Source organism: Passer domesticus, chromosome 3 (assembly GCF_036417665.1).
Source record: "Passer domesticus isolate bPasDom1 chromosome 3, bPasDom1.hap1, whole genome shotgun sequence".
In the NCBI taxonomy this organism is placed as follows: domain Eukaryota; kingdom Metazoa; phylum Chordata; class Aves; order Passeriformes; family Passeridae; genus Passer; species Passer domesticus.
Window position 1 is genome coordinate 96,270,161 of NC_087476.1, and position 22,926 is coordinate 96,293,086.

The 22,926-nt window shown below is 41.6% G+C and overlaps 1 protein-coding gene across 1 annotated transcript; it reads right to left on the reverse strand.

Moving 5' to 3' along the window:
- Positions 1 to 6,507: 6,507 nt before the first annotated feature.
- Positions 6,508 to 22,922, reverse strand: SLC4A1AP (solute carrier family 4 member 1 adaptor protein). Its single transcript, XM_064414514.1, has 14 exons — positions 22,204 to 22,922; positions 21,320 to 21,503; positions 20,531 to 20,653; positions 19,568 to 19,628; positions 18,574 to 18,713; positions 18,289 to 18,449; positions 17,668 to 17,737; positions 13,808 to 13,997; positions 12,868 to 12,979; positions 12,034 to 12,277; positions 11,199 to 11,273; positions 10,413 to 10,483; positions 8,151 to 8,223; positions 6,508 to 6,954 (listed from the first exon to the last, which is right to left on the reverse strand). The coding sequence occupies exons 1-14, from the start codon at positions 22,738 to 22,740 to the stop codon at positions 6,905 to 6,907; spliced, it is 2,091 nt and encodes a 696-aa protein (XP_064270584.1). The 5' UTR covers positions 22,741 to 22,922; the 3' UTR covers positions 6,508 to 6,904.
- Between the last annotated feature and the right edge of the window lie 4 nt (positions 22,923 to 22,926).

Consider the following 22,926-nt stretch of genomic DNA (forward strand, 5'->3'; position numbering starts at 1 on the left):
GAGCTAAACTGTTTCATACTTGTCTGTGTGTTTTGAGCAGTCGAGGAGAATGTGCATCAGAGCATCAGTGCTTCACAACGTGTCTCCTTGTCTGACTGCTTTGCAAGAGCAGATGACAGTTCTCAGGCAAATCTGCTAATTTGGAGGGAGAAAATGGTTTCATCTGTCTTGCGGCGAGACACCTGAGAAGCCAAGGGAGCTGTTTCAGGAGAAAGCACAGAGAAGGTCTGTGTACTTACAGCTGTGCTTTCAACACAGGAAAATAAATCATCTTTCCACCACAGAACCCATTATAGTTACCCTCACATGTAAGAGCAATTAGGATGTTACTGCCTTGCTGTCACGGAGCAGCCTGAAGAGGTGTAATGGGAGTAGGGTTATTATTTGTGGTTGGGGAATAAGGGTATGAATGAGTGAATTATGAGATTTCAGATAAATAATCCTTTTTGCTTTTTGCAAAGAAGTGTTGTCCCACCCCATCACAAGCTGACAACTCTGCTATTTCCTGCCCAAAGAAATTCATAAGAGCAAATCTCAACTCTTCTCTGACTCCTCTCTGATGAGGGAGAATCTGATGAGGGAGAACAAGAAGGGAGAAATTTGGCAGTGGCAATTTGGTGTTGTGCCACTTCATCCTGCTGGCTCAGAAGCCAGCAGCCTGCTCAGCTCTGCCCAAATGCAAACACACCTCCTGCCCAGGACAGCTAACACGGCAGGAGCCAGCCCTTCCTGGCAGAGGTAAGGGCACAGCATGGAGCTAAACCTGCTTTAGCCACAGATACTGCCCACTTCCTTCTGTGCTGGATGGACCCCCCTAAAAAGAAAGATGTGACAGATCCAAAGAAAAGGGGCAGCTAGGAGACAGGTTTGTGTCCTCTCCAGTCTATTTTCTCAAAAGAAAACAAACCCCAAAAATTGGTTCAGGTTCCACTGGGATTGGAGGCTCCTCTCAAATCTTTGAATACAAATTCAGATTCAGTTTCTGCTTCATGGATGGGGAAAAATCATGGTTCATGCTGGTTTCTGGTTAAGTTCAACTCCCAGCAGAACCCCTCCTGTAACTCAGAAGCAGGACAAAAGTATGATGGGGGTGTTTTGCCATATGGGTAAGTAGAGTTGGGCTTGAAAATGAAGATGAATAAAGGAAGAGACTGAGCACAATGATGTCCTGTCCCATGGGAAACAATGAAGCTTGAACTGACTTCAATATACAGGAAAAGCAGTAGTGGAACAGAGAAACAGCAGCAGCAGCAGCAGCCAAACAGTCTAAGATCAAATTAAATCAGGAAAGCCACTGTCAAGGAGTGGCTTCAAGAGGTGACTGTTAGTCCCTGGCTTCTGCAGGAAAAGAAAATGATCACTTGCCAAACAGAAGAAACTCAGAGAAGCAACTGGATAAATCTTTCCCTTCAGGAATTGCCTTTTTGGAGCAAACTCTGCTCTGCTTGTATTACACATGCCAGCTCTTAAAACCTTCTGTATATATGAAGATTTTTGATTCACACAAGCATCAATTTTTGCCAGAGTCCACGTGCTGCATTTAAACCGAAGCACTGCACAGCAAGAATGTATTTGTGTACAGGGGAGTGAACATGATCCATACAGCAAGAGAAGCTCTTTGCCTTGGGTCTGGGGCAGCTGGTGAGCCTTCTCATGTGCATCCAAGCACCCTCATTGCTGGGGCCAGCACAGATGGGTTTTGATCTGCTGTTCCATGAGCCTAATCGCCATTATACTTCCCTTGAGCAGTCACCTGCAGGTGGATTCATATCATATGCTATTCTTAGCTCACATATCTCATTTCTGGGTGTTACAAGAAACTGTATTAGAAACAGGTACTCAGCATGAACAAGTGAGCTGCTTGAAATGTCCAAAGACTGCAGTTTCAGCAGCCTGCATCCAGCAGAAGAATAAACCAGAGTTTCAAGTGGTTTAACAGGTCAAAGCAGAGGAACACAGTAATATATTCATGGTTGAAAGAGCACATCTACACCTGCATATACATCCACACAGCTGCACAACAACCAACAAAACACTTCCACAATTTAAAAGCATAATTAAGCAAATTAGGCTGATATATAGATCTTTTTTTGACTTAAAGAACATTTTTAACGTCTTACATCACACTGACTTCACTGAAAATGAAAGTGAGAGCTCATAAGACAGCATTTCATTTTCAGAATGTAAAAAAGTAAACCTAAAAATGTTCCCCCTCGTCAAATCTACAGCTACACTGAGTGTACTTTGTTCCTCAGAACAGCAGAATGTGATGCTACACAGGTATCAAAAATATATATTCTTTATGCATGGAACTGCAGCCAGCTGCCCAAACATTAGGTGCTCAAGGGCCTTAGGGCATTGATGCCTCATAAATTTAAGAGTATATATTAGGTGACTACAGAACTGGAAGTTTTGTAGCAGTGGAAAGTAAGTATGATAATGAGGTAAACACATGTTCCAAAGAAACACACGAGCTAATCGTGCCCTCTGTACAGGAGACAGCAGCTTAAAACAATCACCTGGGGAATGCTGGAGCAAGGCCTGCAAGCTGCTACAGGATGGGCTCCTTGTTAATGACAGCTCCCTGTATGCTGTAGCTTTTTAATCCTGCAAACACAGTTTGACAAGTAGGTGACCATATAGGTGTTCTGCTCTTTGAGTGCTTTAAAGAACCTTTTGAATGCTCCTTTCTGTTCCAAAAAGTGGTGCATTACATGCAGCCTGTTTTCCTTAGACAAGTAAGAGGAAGCATCCTTCAGGGACCATAACCACAGGTAAAGCTGGGATTCCTCCCTGGGTCGCAGGACACCTCAGGTGTGGTGAGGTCTGTGCATCGTGGGCTCCATCTGGAGGTTGTTTGCTCTAATCTGTGCTTTCGGAAGAAATGGAGAGAAATTGCAGCAGTGCTGGGTCAAAGTCACCAAGTCATCTGGAAAAAAATGGTCTTGCAAGCTGCTATGCTGATGTGGAGGTGTCACACAGAGATTGGTGGGTGGTGGATGAGCTTTACCTGCCCTTGGTAAGGGGAACCTTCCTGCCATGCCTGAGATGAAGCCTTTGCTGTAAGTTTCCTTATCCATTGGTCAATGCAAGCACAGCCAAGACTGTCCTGTCAGACTACTTATGGTGGAAGCAGCTGCCCACACAAATCCCCAGGGTATGTATTTGAAAGTCTGTCTCTAACCTCACCTTCAAATGTAAAGAGGATGGTAAAGGAGACATTGGCCTGATCTGTGGTTTCCACAGAGGAAACAAGCAGTGGGAATGGTCACTCCAGAGGTTCAGGGTGAGGTAGCATGGGAAAAATGAGAGGTTTGGTAATTTGAATGAGGTTCTGATGCATGAAGCTCACAAAGCACTTGTTTGAGATGGGACAGAGTAAGTTCCTGATGACTTGTTCTGAATGTCTGCTCCTGGTAGTGTTGCTCAGATCTTTCCCACAGCTTCCACTGAAGTCTTCTGCTGTTATCTTAAGCAATAGGAATTCTGAAAAAAGTTTCAGACTGAGTCATTATGCTTGTGTAAATTCAAAGAGAACTGAGGTGTGACCAGGCTTCCCTCAAACTACTCTGACAGTAAAAGCTGTTGGGAGTGGGGTACACAGGACCCCACAGCCTATCTCCGTCCTAATATTAGACAAAACTCAGTGCTGCATGGTTAAAACCCACCAGTGGTGGTTCTTTCCATTTTGCCAGAGGTCTCAAGAGTGCTTTAGCAGTGAGGGGTTGGAGTGGTGCACAACTGTTGAGCAGAGCAAGAGAGCTCCATGAAAAACCAGAGTGTTCTGTGCATAGGAAGGTCATGCTCAGTGGGATCTCTTTGTCTGAGGACCTGCTGCCTATTAATGTACTCATCATCCTCTTACCTGAATGGAAAAAAGTACCGGGGGGTTCTTAAGCCAAGGAACCAATCTAGATATCCCAGGGGCCCTTTCCTCTTCTGACACAGTGAACATCATTGTGGGATTAGGGAGGGTGAGAAATGTCTGTGACATTTGCTATACACCCTATAATCACAGCCATAGCTGTAAAAATTATTGCCAGCTCTGCGTGCTGCGTGACCATGCACTTAACACTGCTAGGAGAAGGAGATGCCCCAGCTGCAGACTGCTGCATGGGCCTGGGGAACCCAGACTGTTTGGCTGTGATTTTATGTGGAAAAGTAGCTCAAAGGTAGAGGCTGGAAGGGCAGTGTTCTGTTTAACCTGTTCTGTGCCATGAACAGGCTGGTAACACAAGCCAGCAGCAGAGCTCCATGGCTGGGATCAAAACCCCATGAGCAGGGCAGGGCTCTCCTCTTGAGATGGAATGTGCAGGAAACCATGGCTGGCCCAAATTATCATGGAGTCAGTGCCAGATGCCCCATGGGATGAAGGAGTGCCATGGAAAACTGAAGGAGAATGGGAGCTTTAAGACACACGTGGACTTTAGTCAGCTGCTTAATGACAAGTTTCAGGGCTACACTTCTCTAACGCCAGAGGCTATGATGGCTGCTCCATTGTCAGGCAGCTTCTGAAAGAAAAAACATGTCTGCAATTAATTACCCAGGGTGTTAAACTGATGTGCAAGCAGGGGTTTCATTTTCATAGACTCTTTTACATTTTTTAGTCATGAAACTAAGCAGTCTTCCCTAAGTTTGGGGTATCAAGGGCTGCAAAAGTTATTTCCTCAATTTTTTCAACAAAAAATCAGTTACATAGGCCCACTTCCACAAGAGGAGTATTATAGGCTGCACAGGGTGGTGCTTAAGGAAAAAAAAAAGCAATTTTTGACATGTACACAGACCATCAGGAGATCTCTGACTTACAGGAAGAGCTGAGTTACTATTGCCAGCAGGATGTAAAAATTTGGAGGGAAGCCCACAGATCATACAGAGATAAGATTATGGTGATGGCCTATCACACAGTGGATGAGAAAGAATTTGATGAAAAGATGAAGCTTTATTGCTGTGTAGATCCCCTTCTGTGTAATATGGTGACCTCTACTCCCATGTCCACCTACTGGTTTATAGCTCTTATTGGAGGAAAAAGGTATCTGATGAATGATATGCATACCTGGCCCAAAGGAGAGCATTCAAACCTGTCGTGCATTACACAGCTGTGGAGTATCAAGTGAGAAAGTGCTTCTGGGGTGGCAAAGTGATAACTGATGGGAGGATAACAACTTTCACATACAATGGCTGCTTTTTCCACAGCTTTATCAAATGCCATCATGAAAAGGACTAGAACCATCCAGTGGGGGTGACCTTTGGCTGTTCATGTTACACAATGAAGCAAAAGATGGATGGCCTAAAGAAAGCAGGGTTTACCATCAGATTCAGATGGGAGCACAAGTGAGCTGCTAAGAAAAGAAACAGATGGGGAAGCCCATGGTCTTAGCCAGGAGCAAACTATCCAGGCCCTCATCCCCAGAGAGGTTTTCTGGCAGCAGGTCAGTCAGCTATTTGTCTGTACTACCAAGCAGCCCCTGATGAAAAGACACACTGACCACCTACTTCAGGATGGTAACAATAAAGGTGCACTTCCTTGGGCTCTTTGCCCTAGTGCTCTTCATGAGCATAAAAGGCAAATTATTATTTTCCCTGTCTGAAACCTGCCAGGCCTACTGCTGATGAATGGAACTCCCTTGCAGTTGCCTGGTACACCCTGGAACTGAAAAACACTCTGGGGAAGTGCTACAGCTGTGAAACCTATGAGGTCTGGCATTTGGAATAGAGAGGCAACAGCCTTTCCTTGGATTACATAAAGATATGCCTCTGCCAGAAGCAGGAAGCTTTAGGCTGCCCAGCCTGGTGTGCAGATGCAGACAAAACCCTGCTACATATGCTGAAGATTACAGGCAGAAAGATGCTGTTTTGTAGCTTGAGCCTATCAAGTAAGGAGTTGTGTGGTTATCCCTTCACCCCAGCTTCTGATGTGCCCTCCTGTATTCGCCCACGAGGATGCAGCCACTGGCTGCTGGAAGCACCCCAAAGGATGCGTGCCCCTGGTTTGCAAGACTGTCATTTCTGCAGTTTTCTTTGCCCCTGTATGGTTCTGACTACAGATATTTTAACCCTCACACATCCTGCCTTTACCACAGCACAGGCTCTGGGACAATCCTGAGTCACCCAGGGTATTTCTCCAGACAAAGACTATTTACCAGGCATGCCTTGAACCGCATTAAGATGGCACTTTGCTCATGTTGTGACACAAGAAGGACAGGCTCCATTACAAGCTTTTCCAGGATATTCTTCCACCTGTTTCTTCTGTTATCCCCTGTGCCAAGCAGTGCCAGCCTCTTCAGTTCTTTGGCATTTCTGAAACGTTATATAAATACACTCACTATTTCCTGTCCACTCCATATCAGGTATTCCAACAACTGCACGAGGGAGAAATGAAATCAATTTTATTTTCAATATGTAAGTTGTTCTTTTTTCTATAGAAAAGGAAAAAAAAATGAACCCTCAAGTTTTAGGTTGTGTTTACCATGACAGTATTTTCAAACAGCAGCCACAGAAAAAACCCAATAGTGTTTCTTATTTTAATTGCATAAACCCAATATGAATAAATTTTATCAAGCCTGTAAGTACACAGAGGTGTATTTCTTTAATATGTTTGTCTACTTTATGTACAAACGGAAAAATGAGCTTACAGTTTCAAGCCAAATTAAAAAAAAAGCCAAACAAACAAGACTAAAAGTGAAAGAAGAGGCAGAAGAATGTGTGGGCTTTTACTTTAAAAAAGTATCTGGAAGACAAACAGAGGACACACAGGGAGAGCTAAGAGCCAGAGCAGCTGCTGATGCCCTTGAATTTAAACAGCATCTGAAAATCCAAGTCTCTTATCTGTCACTTAACGTGTAGTGAAAGAGTCCAAAAGAGAGCAGTCCTTCAAGCCTCAGATGTACTCTGGGGCACTGGAAGCTCAGTAGCCATATTTTTCATTGAGATGAGTCTTGCCATCACCACTTTGACCTAATGGACAAAGAGGAAGAGTTGCATTATTCCTTTTAACCCTCACCTAAGAGAAATGTGTATCCCTGTATGAAAGAGCCTCTAGGTAGCACCAGCCATACAAGCACAGAGGATAAAAAGTCAGATTGCATATTGCAATGTGTCTTTTGATTTACACTTAGAATTAATTTCAATTTTACTAACAGTGCTAAGATTACATCAGGTATTCCTGTTTGTGTGGCTGTTTTGTTTGGGTTTTTTCTGGAGTCCTCATAATGCAAGCTTAGAAGGAACATTTGACTATTTATTGTTAGGCAGAGCCAAAAAACAGAGCTCCCTCTTATGGACACAGCTTGCTTAACTATCCCAGATCAGACTTTGGAGTTACTGAATCCAGGATTCTGCTCCTGTGGATTCATATGTCAGAGATGTGCAGTCATTTCATTGAAGGATGATTCACCAGATTACAGTTCTCTTCAGTGAAATTTATTCACATTTCTATAATCTTGCAACAGCCTTACAAAAATTATAGTAATAAATCTATCAAGTGAAGGCTAAGCTTTGAACTTACTCTGAAAACCTCAATGCACCAAAATGAGTTTTCTATTTTAGAAGAACTGAGCATTCATTACCCTGTTTAAAAATAACTTCACCTAGCTAAAAACACCCTGGAACTAAAGATAAAAAATTATTCAAGTTTAACATATGTTGGATGAGTGCATCAATTATTCAGTGCCTTCACTGAAGCATTATCAATACTTTTCTCCAAAACAGCTGACCCAGTGTTTGTATTCCAACGATTTTTGAAAAAACCTGCAAAGAAGCATTTTTGGATTTCACAGACTTCTGTGAAAACTGAGAATTCTGACATTGCTGGAGCATTTATCCCTAGAGGAGGTTTGAGCTAGTCTTTCAGCTAGGTTATCATACCGCCATGTGTGAATGCAGTTAGCTCTCTCAGGTGTTACAAAACTGAAAACAAACTTCAGGTGTCTCTCTCCATTGCTAAGAAGCTACTACAGATATGGTCTGCATTTCACTGCAAGACTTGCATGGCCATACAACAAACATGGGGCATAATGTGCCACAAAACATCAGGTTCTGGGTAAAGTGTTCCTGAATTAGCTTTTTTCCAAGGACTTAGAAGGACATCCCGACCACTTATTAGGAAGATTCCTGAGTTATGAGACTAAAATCAGGAAGGAAATGGTTGATACCTGCAGGAGGAATCCATATGCAGTAGTCTGGGTCATCATCTGGGTACTGTGAGGATAAAAAAGGTTGTTGGACCTGCAAAGAGAAGAAAGATTTTTTAAGGTGCTGTATCCCTCCACCAATGTGTCACAACCACTAAATCCCTCACTAATTCAAAGATAAATAATCAGAGGTGAGGGTGATTTCCACAAGAGTCAGGGATGAAAACTAATACAGAAGAAAAATCAAACCCTCAAACAGATCCAGTTCATTTCCATTAGAGTCACAGACTAATAAAAATGCTGTTTAGAGAGGACCTCTGGAGATCATCCAGTCCCATTTCTCCCTCAAAACAGAGTCTGTCCACTTCTGGACAGTTTAAGCCTAATGCTTGGTGAAGTCATTTTACATAGGATTTCCTTATGCAGGGAAAAGCTTTAGAGTAGGATTTTCAATAGGTGCTTCACTGATTTCAATGCACAATACCACTGAAAACTTTGGGTTTAAGGTGACTTTCAAACTGGAGTTTATAAAAGTTCAGGTATTATATAAGGGTAACTCAGTTTTCAAAAAGAAAAGAACACTCATTGTTTCCAGGTCTCACTAGCATCTTGAAATGTTAAAGCAAACCACAACAGGTCACTTGCAATGCAGTTGCTGACACAGCAGTATCTTTTTGTCACTAGATTTTTAGATTTTGCCACATCAGCATCATTTTCTCAACAACTTCTGTTTTCAACAACTGCAGGTAAAAAAAACCATACAACTGTAGAGTGCAAGACTTAAGAGCTCAAAATAATGCCACATTACTCAGCACTGATTTGCATTACTCTGTAGCATCATTACAGTCTAAAGTTAGGCAGTTGAAACAAATTTTCATTCCCTCAATAACTTTCCTTCCCCAAATTAACATCTAAACCAGCTTTTTTAGAAGACTAATGTTTTCCAAAACATTAGACTGCAGAGTTGTACAGCTTTTAAATACAGCTTGTGAACAATCACTTGGAAATTGTTTTTCCAGTTTCACATGATTCAAAGTTATCGAAATATAACAACAACAACAACAACAAAAAAAAAAAAAAACACAAAACCAAAAAACCCAGCAAAACCAATACCAAAAAAAACCCCAACTGACTTCTAGTTGATATTTTCCATGCAAGATCTGAGCCCAAACGCAGAGACAGCATGTGGAAAAAGTGATTTGTGATGGGAGAAAGAATACATCTAAGCCATCTGGCATTTGGAGAATGCTCAGTGTTAGAGCAAACTCTCTGCTGATGAGAGGTGCTGACTTGACTGCCTCAGCATGAAAAACTGCCTTGTCCTCCCACATTCATAAAAGTGGTAAAACTTGGGCTTTACCAGTATAAATAAACTCTCGATTTCTTCAGGATCTTCAGCAAGGCCAGCAACAAAAGACAGTTCTGAGGACTGTGTCTACCCAATCCCTGGGTCCTCAGCCAGGACTAACAAAGCAGCAGTCAGCACACACAGGATGCAGGGATCTGAGGTTCAGGGCTAAAATTAGATGGTCCCCACAAAGAAACTGTCCCAGTGGTCAGAACTCATGGTCTACCAAGCACAGTTACCAAGTCAGCAGAAGGGTGGGATGCCCTCTAAAGGGAAGAGCCTCACAATAATGTTTAGGCTGTCAGAGAAGATCCTTTCCAGCTTCAGGAAGGCAAGAATTTACTGAGCCCCAAAATGTGCAAAGCTCACAAAATTTACACTTTAATACAAATCTTATGTACAGGAGAAGCATTATCTCGTACAACCACTGAAATTTAGTGATAACTTGGTTGCAGAAGATATTAATCTCTCAAACTCATCGCTTTCACATCTTACAGAGAAGGATGAGGTTTGACAGAGACTAACTGCAGCTTTAGTACAGAGTGTTCTGGGTCAGCCAATATGTATTTCCCAGGCTACTCTCCAAGGAAAGCTCTGCATTGACATTCCAAAGCCTGGAGAGCACCTATGTTCTACAACACTTGTGATACAGGAGAAGCAGCAATCAGTAACTACGAAGTGAAAAGGTGAAGAAAACAATTTCTGTGATTGAACAGAGAGCCTCTAGCTTGCCTGATATGCTGTGTTTTACCTTTTCATTGGAGACCCCAAAATCTTTGTTCAATGGCAGTGTACAGTTCTACATTTGGGTCTTAGTCTGCAGAGAAGCACTGCTATCACCAAGTTAGACTCCATCAACTTGTTACTCTTTCACTAAAAAAGAGCCTAGAAATGACTTCCACTTAAGCTGCAGGAATCATGGTGCTGTAACTGACCTTGCTTGAGCTATTGATTTTCTTCACTTTCTCAGATGTCTCTTCAGGTTCCTTATTTACCACCTTGGATGCTGGAAAGAAAGCAGAATTGTTTTATGACACAGCACAAATGACCAATTCTACAGATATAAACTTATGGAAGTTCACATAAAAATTAATACACCCATAAGGAAATCCAAGATATCTCACTGCACCACAATTCTTACTTGATAATAATACTGATGAACATCTTATTGTTTTTCCTAGATTTACTTGGGTTAAATACACTGTCAGTCATGTAACTGAATGTAGCTTCGTAAGATCCTCTATTAGTGATTCTGTAATATTAACTTTACACCCAACATTCTTCATTTTGAAGATCTGATTTTTTGTGCATACATGCAGAGGCATCATCTAGGTCACCAGCAGATTATTACCTAACGTTATACAGCATTTGTCACTTTATAAAAGGAAGTTCTGTCCTTCTGTAGTGTTAAGAGCTAGTGCAAGAGAATAACGGAGGAAAAAGCATCATCACAGTCTCCTAAATGAATTATTCTTCTCACACTGATTTTTGGAAAAAAATTCTAAACAGTTAATGACTATGAAAAGCAAGGACAGCTGTAATATAGTGGAAGTGTCCAGTCTTTACCATACCCTTACCACTTCCCAAGCAAAACACAATCTTTCATTTCAATTCTAGATTCTTTAGGCTCAGTTTAATTTGACCCACATAAGACACTAAGTCCTTTAGTCAGTTTCTAAACCCACATGCTATTACAAAACAATCAGTATTGTACTGTTCACCTTGGGATTTCTCTTGTGAGGGTCCCATCTGAGATTCTTTCCTCAGTACCTTTGGCTCAGGCAGAAAATCACCTCCTGTAACACAAGAAAGGAAGAGCTTAGTGGCACTGCAGTAACTCTGATGAGCAAGGTGCATCCCTGAAACCAAGTATAAAAGGGAACTTTGCTACACTTGTCTCAGGAAGAGCTCTTCTCTCCAAAACCTTCCAAATTATTTCATCCACCAACTCCATTGCAATACAATAAAGAAAATTCTGTGATCTGTTAAAACACTTTCCTGCAGCAACACGTCCAGCATGAAGCCAAAAAACTAGAATTAGCTTTCTGTTAGCAAACGTATTGTTCACTGAGAAACATCATTACTGTGTTTTCAAATCAATCAGGCTGAGGCAGAAAAGGAGAGACTGGAGATACCTCAAAGGTACCTTTCTATTACCACTTCTGAAATTGTTTTTCCTCCCTAAAAATGGATCTGAAGTTTTGCACAGACGTTTGTTTTCTTATTATGTCACTTTTACTGCCAACAAAACATTGCAGTTGTTTTCATTTGGACAATCAATTTAATGAAAAAAGGGCTTATCAAAATAGGACTTCCTTACATCCAGGAGATTTGTTCTATTTCACCAAAAAGCATGAAAAACTGACTGCCAAGCAGAGTTTCACCTAGAACCATGTGAAACTCAGCTGCTGCCAACTGTGGACTCATAGCAAAAAAACTATGGAAAATAAATAGGCTGGAGAATCTGTGACTCAAATATTTGATTCACATAGCTCTTAAAGTTCAGCAGTAACAGACTCATCTTCATTACTAGAAAAATCAGGAACAATGGTTTACCATCCTGAAAGGATTCTGGATTTTTGTTATTGCACGGGGAGCCATCAGGAGCATGAGTTTCTTTCCCTGTTTCTTTCTCTATTGTCATCTTCATTTCCAGGTTTGAAACTCTGCTGTTTACTGCATCTGCTTCTTGCTGATCTTCCATTTCTTCCTCTTCCTCCTCTTCCTCCTCCTCCTCTGGTCCATCATCTTTTGTTTTCAACAAGCTTTCAGGGATGTCTGGACGCTTAACAGGCAACTTCTGCAAGACAAAGACTTGGGCATCAGCACCAAGACAGAGGCAGATGTCACAGATACTCATTACAGGAGAAAGCACACACACCACTGTCAGGGACAGCTGGTAAGGAAACACTCTCAGGATGACAAATAGTTAGGGTTTAAGGAAAAGTTGTTAGTAGAGATGGAAGATGAAAAAAACATATCCAGTCTATAAACAAGAAGTGCAGTCTTTTCATAAGAGGTACACTGGAAACTGAATCAATCAATCATGGATATGATCTTGGCTATGAAGATGCAGAAAAACAAGAAAAGGAATGGCAGCTGAGGCAGAGCACTGGTTCAGCCTCATGGCCCCAGACTGCCTCTCTTGATCCACTGCCTTTTGACCACAGCTGTGCCCCAGGAAACAAGGACACGGAATGGCAACTGCTGGCAGCAAACAACATCCAACAGCCCCTGCTCATTGCCCATGCACCTTCCACTGCCACAGGCTGCACCTCCATGCTGTTTCCATGCATGTTAGAAGACACAGTTGCTATCTAGAGCCCCACAGCCTGAGAAGATGGTCCCACAAACAGCCACTGACCTGCAACACTTCCAAGTCCAACTTACCCCCAGGCTTCCAGTTTTCAGTTTGAATTTGCTCCCCCCTTTCATTGCACCGAAGAGAGGCAGGTTCATCTTTTTAGGCTTGTTCTCTGCATTCAGACTGTAAGTCCCACCCCTAATAAAAATTAGACACAAAGGAAAACAGCATACAAAGTATCAAACAAACCTTATATATATCTTAGAGATACAAATGCAAAAAAAAAAAAAAAAAAAAAAAAAAAAGTCTGCCTATGAGAAGAGGATATATAAAAATCTTTTTATTTCTCTCTCACTTGCAGCATCCAAGGAGGACACTGCAGGAGATTACTCCTCCATCCTACATACATGTTGTAGGATTCAGACACATGCCATAATAGGAAACAAAAAATAAATGAACAAGGAAAAAACCCTCTGTATCACATAGATTCTCTTAAATTCAACTGCTTACATACACACATTTATATATAAAAAGACACTTGGAGGCCAAACCCTAATTTAAATGAAGCTCTAATCAAACTGCCACTAGTAAATGAACCCAGCACACACCCTCTCAAACTGCAGTGGTGCTGCTAGGCAGTAGCTGAACAGCCACTACATTTGACTTCCAAATACATTTCACAGAGTGAGAGTGGGTTTCGTGTTGTACGTAGTATCTGTAATATTCTTCAGCTCCCTTTGGATGCACATGGGAAAAAATTAAAGAAGCTAACAGTCTGCTTGCAGTCCCTTACCCATGCCATCCTGCCAGCTTGGGCTGGTCTCACTTCAGTGTGTGCATTTCCCTCAGCCATAGATGCTGCAGTAACCCAGAGGCACTGCAGCTCCTTGAAGAGAAGAGCCAGGTAGTTTGGAAGGCCTTCCTGCTTTTGTGATTGGAAAGCTGCCTATTTACTGGGTTTGCACAACTGCCCATGGATAAGAATAAAGGGAAAAGTAATTGCTTTATGTTTTCACCAAGACTTACTGGGGCTTCAGCTCAGGCAGTTCTGTAGGCTTGACAAGCTTTATCAACCCTTTCAGTCTCTGCTGCTCTTTCTTCAGTTCAAAGGACCGCAAGTGAAGCTTCTTGCGTGCCACGCTGTCTAACGTGCATCCTGATTTCATTTCAGTCATGAACTCATCCAGGGAATCTTGAGCTGCTGGATGGGACTGGACTAGGCAAGATAAAGGGAAGATATATAATGTTATGGTGGGGAGATAACTGTAATCATCAGGTCCTGCCTTTAGAGAATAAGGTACATAGGAACAATTATCCTCTCCTGAGTTCCTGTTGAATTGTGGAATAATGGAGGTTGTCAGGCCTGGAAAGATGAAAGCATTTCTCCTAACAAAAGCCTGAAAGTAAACTTTAATTCACTTACCTAAAAAAGCCTCTCTTAAAACTGAATGTTTCTTTGTGAGTGCTATTCCTGGTTGTTCATCTCACTTCTATATCTGCTATCCCTAAAAATATGGCTTAGGGATTTTTTTTTGTAGTCACAAACTAAACTAATCCCAGCCACATGAAAACCTACACCACTGCATAGGGAATCAGATTTTGACGTTCCTGGGATGTTTATGTCATAACATTTGCAAAGTCCAAAAATCAATCAATGCTGCCTTGTACTCCTGAAAGAGTGCACACAAACCAAGTTTCATGCATTAGACCGATCACACAGAACGTACCTTTGCTTTCACTAGATTTTCTGCAAGAAACTCTTTTTCAAGTTCAAAGCAATTAATGATAGTCTTTCTACTTCACCTAATTTCAAAATACTAACAATATTATGCATATTTGACTAATTAAAATAAAACTCAGGAGGTAAAACTAAATCTCTAATGACTAAGAAAAATAAATACTCTTCTAATACCTGGATTTAAAATAACCAAACAAAAATATCCAGAAAAATCCCTTTCTGTGGCTTGAACAGTATTTCAGAAGCTGTTATATGGTATTCAAAAATAACCTGGAGGCAAACAAAGAAAAATGTTCTTGCCAGAATTTTAACAAGTATTTTGACAGATAGTTTTATGCCTTTTAATATTCAATGAAAAGTGGCAAATTCAATATGTATTTTCTGCCTTATAAGTGTTTTTGTATATATGCACAAGCATAATTATTTGATCAATGAGTTATTTTCAGTTCAGCTTGAGCTAATTAAGTAGCACTTGATATTTTAAATGCGTAAAAATAAAACAGGCTAAGTTATTCTAAAGAGTACATATTTGGGCAGTTTTACAAGACTTAAATAATTAGAGGAAAGTCTAATAAGACTCATGCTTAGAAATGGGTTCAATTGAAAAGGATATTTCTGATGTAAAACAAAACAGAGTTTACCATTTGAAAATACAAGAAAGCCATTAACAGTAACTGTTCAAAGATATACAGAATTAATAGGCTTCAAAAGATAAGAAACAGTTGTAGCATCTACCTCCATGCAAGCATAAATGATGACAAAACATGTCATAAAATAAATTCTGATAGAAATACTCTTTCTTTTCATCACAACTATTTATACAAACCAAGATAAAAACCAGCAGCGAGAAGGTATTGTTAACAATGTCTAAACCTCCTTGCAGGCAGGAGCTGAGCAGAATGATAATTAGATTTAAACATCAAATTACAAAGATGTGGTTTAGTGAATAGTCATATTCTTCAGAACAATTAAAACTCCACAATTAAATTCAGAGCTCACTGCTGCACTGCAGAGTGGTGTGCTTCAGTCAGTGAGTGATGCTCAGGGAGTTGGATCACCCCTTCTTGCAAATTGGATTCTCTGCTCCATTCCACCAACAATGCCTAATATCAGCCAGTTCAGCTTGCATTACAGTTAGTATTCCTTATCTGTTGCAGCAGTTTTCTACACTATTGAATTAAAATCTGACATTACTAGGAGGTGAATCAATCATGTCTATTATACTTTATGTCCCAGTGACAAAAAGCTACCGGGCTATTTACTGCACCATCAACTTATTGATATTTTTCCTGAACAGGCAACCAAAGATGAGACTGAAGAGCTCCACGTATTTGATCTGCATTCAGCAGCACCAGTGAATGAGTGATACCAAGTCAGCCCACCAGTAATTAGTTCTGAAGAACCCCAGGGAACAATTTGTGAACTTCTACTGAGACTTTTTTAGACAACTACTTAATTTCTCCAAGTGCTTGGTGAGAGGTGTAGCAATTTAGCCTCTCATTCACTCACTGGTGTCTCTACACTCCTGTCTTTAGCCTCCAAATAATCAGTTAGATCAAACAAAAGTGCACTGAGGTTTCAGAACTGGCTGTAATGCAGCAGTTTTGCTGGACAGATCATGACATTGGTACAAATGTTTCATGGTCAATAACCCTGTCCTGGCTTTCTCCACACCTCTGATTAACCTAAAGCATTCAAATAAGAGAAAACCAAAGGATCTAGAAAACACCCAAACAAACCAGCTGACTGATGCAATATTTGCTATGTTTGCTTTACCCTGGCCCAGTTCTAGGGAATTCCCAACCAATACTGAATGATTCTGTGCTTCAGTAAGCACCAAGACTGCACTTTTTTCCAAGGTTCTAAACTAGCTGTGTAACCACTGCCATTTACAAAAACATGTGTATTGGGATTGCATGACCAGGTTTTGGTAGGGAAGGGGCCTACAGCATTATATGGTGTTAGCAGAAGTATAAAAATGACCTGACTCTCCCTTCACCCAGTCTCTACTACAATGTAGTTCAAGTCTTGTTGAGAAACAGCATCAATAGAAAAAAAGGTATAAGAAGATAAGAAAGCTTGGAATTACACCTCTCAGACAATCTAAGCTTATTAATCTTAGCTTATTTTGCCAGTCAATTGCTAACTATTTATCAAAAGTATAAGGCTGAAAACAATTCCTTCAAACACGCAGAACATCAGTTTGAATGCTTGGTGGAATGGTACTGCTATTTGAACAGGGATCTGGCATAATCAATCACCAACAAAGATGTTGGTATAGATGAGTTCTGGTGCAGAGCTGAATAACTAGAAAGAAACACAGCCATGTAACACACAGAAGATAGCCCAGCTGTCACATTGCTGCTAGGCTTCTTGGAGAGAAACTTCTGACAAACTAATGGTGCAGCCTTCATTAATGCCAACTCTGTTAGTAAAGTTTTTGTGTGAACAACCAGCCTAAACACGTTTCCTTCCCACCTTCCTTTCACTCCATGAGACATCATCAGTAACAGAAAGAAAAATGCAGCCACTGGTACAGTCTGCTTTTAAACATAACTCACTAACAGATACCATCAGTGGTCTGGACTGCCTTTAGAAACAAAGGCATAATCCTAGAGCCTGAATGGCACTCTCCTCTACTGACATGTTCACTGAACATATGGGTTAAGTGTCAACTGCTTTGTCTCCACATTTTTCACTTCCCACCTTTCCATTACACAGCATGCTTATAACAAGAGAAGTGAAATAAAATATATCACCTTTTCTGTGAGTTTTTTCCTCCTCCCTTATAAATATTTTTTAAGGGAGTGGAAAAAAACGAGTTTCTCAAATTGGGTCATTTTCAGCAATATGGGCAGATAAACAGTAATAATACTCACTCTCTCAGAACTCCAGGAACTTGTACACTTGCCACCTTACTTGAACTTAGATGTTGCTCACTTTGGAAACAGCTGCATTCATTTGCAAGTGACTATAAACAGAGTACATAAACTACTGGATGAAGACTGTAAGAATTCTCTCAAGTTAACTCAGTGACCTGCAAACCTTCCTATCCCTTTGTGAAAAGTGGACACTGAAAAAAAAACAACAACCCAAACCTTTGAAAAGAGAAATCTCTCACTGTGATCAAATAAACTTAATGCCTTACCTTTCCCTGAAACCTTCAGCTTCTCTGTTATCTCAGAAAGCTCATTTTCTGCTTCTTTTAGCTTTGTGACCTATGAGAGAACAACATGCTTAGAAGACTTTACCTTGTTAAAATCTCATTTTACCATTTACTCAAGTATCCTATCACATTACTTCCACTTTTCTACTTCTGAGCTTTGACCAGGACCTCCTGGGCTGAAAAAAATTAGAAGTCTAGATTCTTCCTAACCAGCTTACTCATTTTTTGACATGGAAAATTATTTAAACCATTTCTGAAACACGACTGTACACATAATTCTTCTGCAGCACTGTTATACCACCACTGAACCCTCCAACCCTTTTTATCCCTCAGAACCTACTATCTTTGTAGGATTTATTGTTTATCATATGCCTGTCAATCTACGATTCTTATTCTTTGAAAGAGAATGAGATATTTCTTTGGGATGTGTCCTGTGGACTTAAAAGATTGGAATTATTTCCCAATTATTTAGAACTAATTTAACAGTGTCCTGTTCTGGCATTTCCTTCACCCACTGCCATGATCCACTAAGATTTCTTCTTAGTCATAATATAATACAGGCATGAGAGAGTAACCCTGACATGTCATAACAATTGTTCTTACCAGAGAGTCATAAGTCTCAGGCTTTTCTTCTATTTTACCAGCTTTCTTCATTCTGTTCAGTCGTTTCTTTTCCACAGCACCAGTTCGATCGAGGAAGGTGTCATCATCACTGTCATAAAAATCTTCATCTTCCCAGTTCTTCGATTTCCTTTTTCGGGATACTGAGAAAGGCACAGGAGAAGGCAAGAAACAAAATGATTTGCATATCACTCAGCAATAAAGCAAATTCAAGACAGCAATCTCAAATCCCTAATTTAGGGCATTTAGAATGATCACAGTTATCACCTGCTTCTTGCCTCAGTACTCCTCGAGCGTCAAGCAGCCTGCAAGCTTCCAGTGCACATTGTATCATTGCTTCCTTCTTTTTTCCTGAATGGAGAACCTCTGCCACCAGCTGCTTCCCTGATGCATCATCCACAGGCAACCTGTTCAGTTTGAAGGATCAGAGAACTGCTCAGATACAAACAGCTTTTCAGGGATGCTACTCAGATATTTTACAATGGCATTGCCATTTCATTTTAATTTTTTGTTGTGTTAAATTTTTCCAACTTTCATTTCATACAGAACCAATCAAAACACAAGCATGATTTCCTAATCATGCAAGTCAATTTGTATTTCACTGGTTTAAACAATAAATTTTCCTCTATTTATTCCATTAGAAATACAGGAAGTTAAAATGTTAAATGTCAATCCCTGAATCATTTTAAGTACAGGTGTCTTGTATCCATACAACACGAGTAACAAATAGTCTCCATAATGAAGCAAAGGATTTTTAAGCAGTACAATTATTACCGTGTTGACACTTGTTGACTTAATTTCCACCTCACTTTCTCCTGTCTTATAAAAGAATTACATTAGTGCTCTCTAGCAGGAAGCTCTCAAAAACTGTCATATACCATATAGGAACTGAAATTTGGCAAACAGTAGAATTAAGTTTAGGGGTTTTTTTGATCTTTTTCATCAGGAATTGAAAGAGATTGTTTCCTAGTTTCTTCTCTTGTATTTCTGTTTCACATACTGCTCAAAACAAGGGGAGCTGAAAGAACCTAGACTCTTGCTTTCTCAATTTTCATCCCCTAGGAAAACCAAATCATGTCAGAACAAAAAAGGAGCACAGACACTGAACTAGGCACTGATCCTTATACTTCTGTCTCAGTATCAGGGCTTAAGTCTAAATTCAGCTGGCTTCCTTGCCAAGTGTGACACAACAAGTAACTCCTTCAGCTTTGCAAATTCAACAGTCAACTTCCACGCACCAAAGGAATGGAGATGTACATACTTGATCCTGCATAGCCAGCTGTTGTGCCCACGATCATCATACTCATATTCTAACTCTTCCCCTAGAGAAGAAAAGAAAATTGATGTAGTAACCAAAATTGAAATAAGCAGGAATAATCTTTATAGCAGAGAAGAGTGTCATGGGTCATTCTTCTAAACAAAAAGGATATAACAAACTCATGTTTGTTATACATAGCACGATTTTGCTTTACTTGTTTTTTTTTTAAAAGCCATGAGATCTTCAGTTATACTTTGGTTTGTTTTGTTTTTTTTTTCCAAAATCAAGGCTTTTCAGACCAAAAAATTTCTAATTGGCCTGTTTAAGAACATCTAATCCAAAAAAACCACCAATCTTGTCTCTGTATGTATTAATTTAAATGATGCTGAAGCAACAACTGTTTGCAATCTGAATTCACAGATACTGTTTGTCTTGAAGGTTGCTTTTTCACTTCTACAAGTCAGTGAATATTCTTTAAGTTTCACTAACAGCCACTGACACTTTAGACCACTAAATTATTGCCCTTTATCTTTTTTAGATTTTCCCATTTTACAGCTATACACAATTACAGCCATCTCCAAAACAAATAAAACATCTCCGAAACATTTTCCAAAGTCTAGAAATTGAGGGGTTTTGATTTTTCCACATAGCTTCAATGCATGGGTGAAGTCTGAGTGTCACTCCAGAGGATACAAGAAGAATATTCCAGAATACAAGCTGCTCTCTGCAGTTTAGGAATTAGTGACTAAGACTCAGATATACAATGGCGAGCCAAGTTTTAATGAAAAAAACACAAAAAAACCCATCACAAATCCCCACCAAAACCTGATGAAACAAAAAATGTTACCCAGTGTTACAGAAAAGTTTTGCTCCCATATGACACCTTAAATCCCCCTGAAACATAAATAACAAAGTAACACTTCACTAAGTAAAAAATCCCATTTAATAAAAAAAAGAAATAATTACCTTCTCTATCAAAAAAGCCCTGCAAGGCCTTCCTAGGGTCTTTCATATAAAAGGCATCTTGAACATCCTGAAAATCAACAGCAATAGGATTCTCTTCAACCTCATCCTCCTCAGCATCCTCACCTAGAAGACATATAAAGTAAAAAAAAACCCCATGAAACATGAGAAAGAAAACACCAGCATACTTCATTAGTTTGAAAGAAGTAGCAGCTACATCATAAAATTACTTCCCTTAAATTTATTATTCCTGTACCCAATAAAAAAAAGGTTTTTTTGATATTAGTTATTCCAACACAGGATTAAGTTTTGCAGATCAATGTCAGTTTCAGTACTTTCAAAGGTTTATGACCTTATACATTTTCACTCAAAAAAGCCCAACTCGCTTTGTTGCAAAAAGCTCATTAATTATAATTTACCTAGCTCTAATATATGAACTTCCTGTTTAAATGTAAAGATAGCTATACTGCATGGAAGTCAGTTAAATTTCACCTCTTGGGCAAAAGTGTGGACATCATCACAGGAGCAACCCAAAAAGCATTAATTAAGTTCTAAGTTTCATGGCCTTTTATGGGTATAGGCAAATTACCTCCTCCTGTTTAAAAGGAGCTCACCAGATGTCAGCTTGTCACTTACCCTTCTTTTTAACAGCAAAAGGATTAATTTGTACTCAAAGAATTTGACTGGATTGTGACTCTTGGCAGCCAGTTGGAATATTAACCCTAACATTCAGTGAAAACAGGCTTATAGACCTTTGAATGCATATCAGCCAATCAATACATCACCACTCACCCATGCCCCACGAGCAGCTCATATCACTGTTCTGACTCCTTTCATTTCTCTCCTCTTTCTCATCTTCCTCATCAGAGTCCTCTCCCAACATTGTCCTTTCTAATTTTGCTTGCTGCTGCTTGCGCAGTGCCTTCAGTTCAGTCACCGTCAGTTCTGACTCAGACTCCTGGTCCTCTTTGGGTCCCTAAGGCAAAACAGAAAATTAGCAGAAGTGTTTTTAAAAAACCCCAAACATGTATTTCCAGCACACATGCAGGTTACATACAATAACATTGGCACATCATTACATTGCTCTTCAAAAAGTGGAATTATTTGACCGTTAGTTATGGTTTGCATTCCAAAATATATTAGTTTTAATGGCATTTTCAAAAGAAGGGCACGGAGAAATAAGCATTATTGTGTACTTGCAGTCAGATCCATCTCATAAATAATTGTAATTAAAAGGCTAAAGGCAAAAATTCACGTCAGAGCTACTCGGGTGAGCCTGAGGAACAAGCAGCTTTTGAAGTGCGTGTACAACATGTAACATGCTGTTCAAGTCCCTACTAACAAACACTCCCCTTTTTCACAAAGAAATATTAGTTCTTTATTTACTGGGGCATAACAGAGTCAGAAAGACATCCCTAATACATCGCGCTGTTGGTGAGAAACACCTTTTGCACTCACGGCACATAAGCAGAAACTCGCAGCCCCGCACCTCACTGCAGAGCCGGCAGCAGATTCCCACAGCTTTTCTCCCAGTGATCACCCACGGCAGCGCTGGGCTGCTTCCAAACCGCCTCACGCCTCAGGCGGTCACCCGATGGCGCCGGGAAAGCTCCCGAGCCTGATCCGGGCCAGCCTTTACCACCCGGCCCTCGCTCCGAGCCCGAGTCCCGACCCACCTGCAGCAGGAAGAGGCGGGAGCTGCCCCCGAAGCGCAGCCCGTGGCCCACCCGCACCCGGCAGTAGGTGCGGGGCGGCACCCGCGCCTTGTTGAGGAAGGTGCCGTGGGTGCTGCCCAGGTCGTACACGTAGAAGCCGGCGGCATCGGCGCCGCTGGGCCCGTCGGGGGAGCAGCCGGCGCCGCGGTACTGCAGCACGGCGTGGTGCCGCGACACCGACGGGTGCTCCAGGGACACGGCGCAGCCGGGCAGCCGCCCCACCAAGTACCAGCTGCTGTCTTCCAGCCGCACCGAGCCCAGCACCACGCCGCCCTTCAGCACCTCCAGCCCGTACCCGGAGCCGGCGGGCGGGCGGCCGCCCCACGGCGGTTCTTCGTAGCGCGGCGCGGGCGGCGCGGCGGCGGCTCCGCGGGGGGCTCCCGGCGGGCTGGGCCCCGGGTCGCCGGGCCCGGGGGCGGCGGGCAGCGGGCGGCTCGGGCGCTTGAAGGCGGCGGGCTCGGCGGGCTCGGTCTCCATTGCCTCTGCCGCCTCCGCCATCTTCCTGCGTCCGTCCCCAAACGGAGTCCGCCGGGGACGAGCGCCGCGGCGCTGCAGTGCCGGGGGCAGGGCGCAGATCCCGGGGTCGCTCCGCCGCCGCCCAGCGCGGTCCGGGGCAGCGTGAGGGGCGAGTTAGGGAGGGCGGCGACGGCGGGCGAGGCGGCGGCGGCGGCAGCAGCAGCAGCA

Bases quoted from the DNA above. Each gene is read 5' to 3' on its own strand.
- SLC4A1AP (XM_064414514.1), bottom strand. From the start codon at position 22,740: ATGGCGGAGGCGGCAGAGGCAATGGAGACCGAGCCCGCCGAGCCCGCC. The intron at 19,629-20,530 runs GTAATTATTTCT...TTTCTTCTCTAG, and splicing joins GGGCTTTTTTGATAGAGAAG to GGGAAGAGTTAGAATATGAG. The intron at 12,278-12,867 runs GTAAGTTGGACT...TTTGTCTTGCAG, and splicing joins TGAAAACTGGAAGCCTGGGG to AAGTTGCCTGTTAAGCGTCC.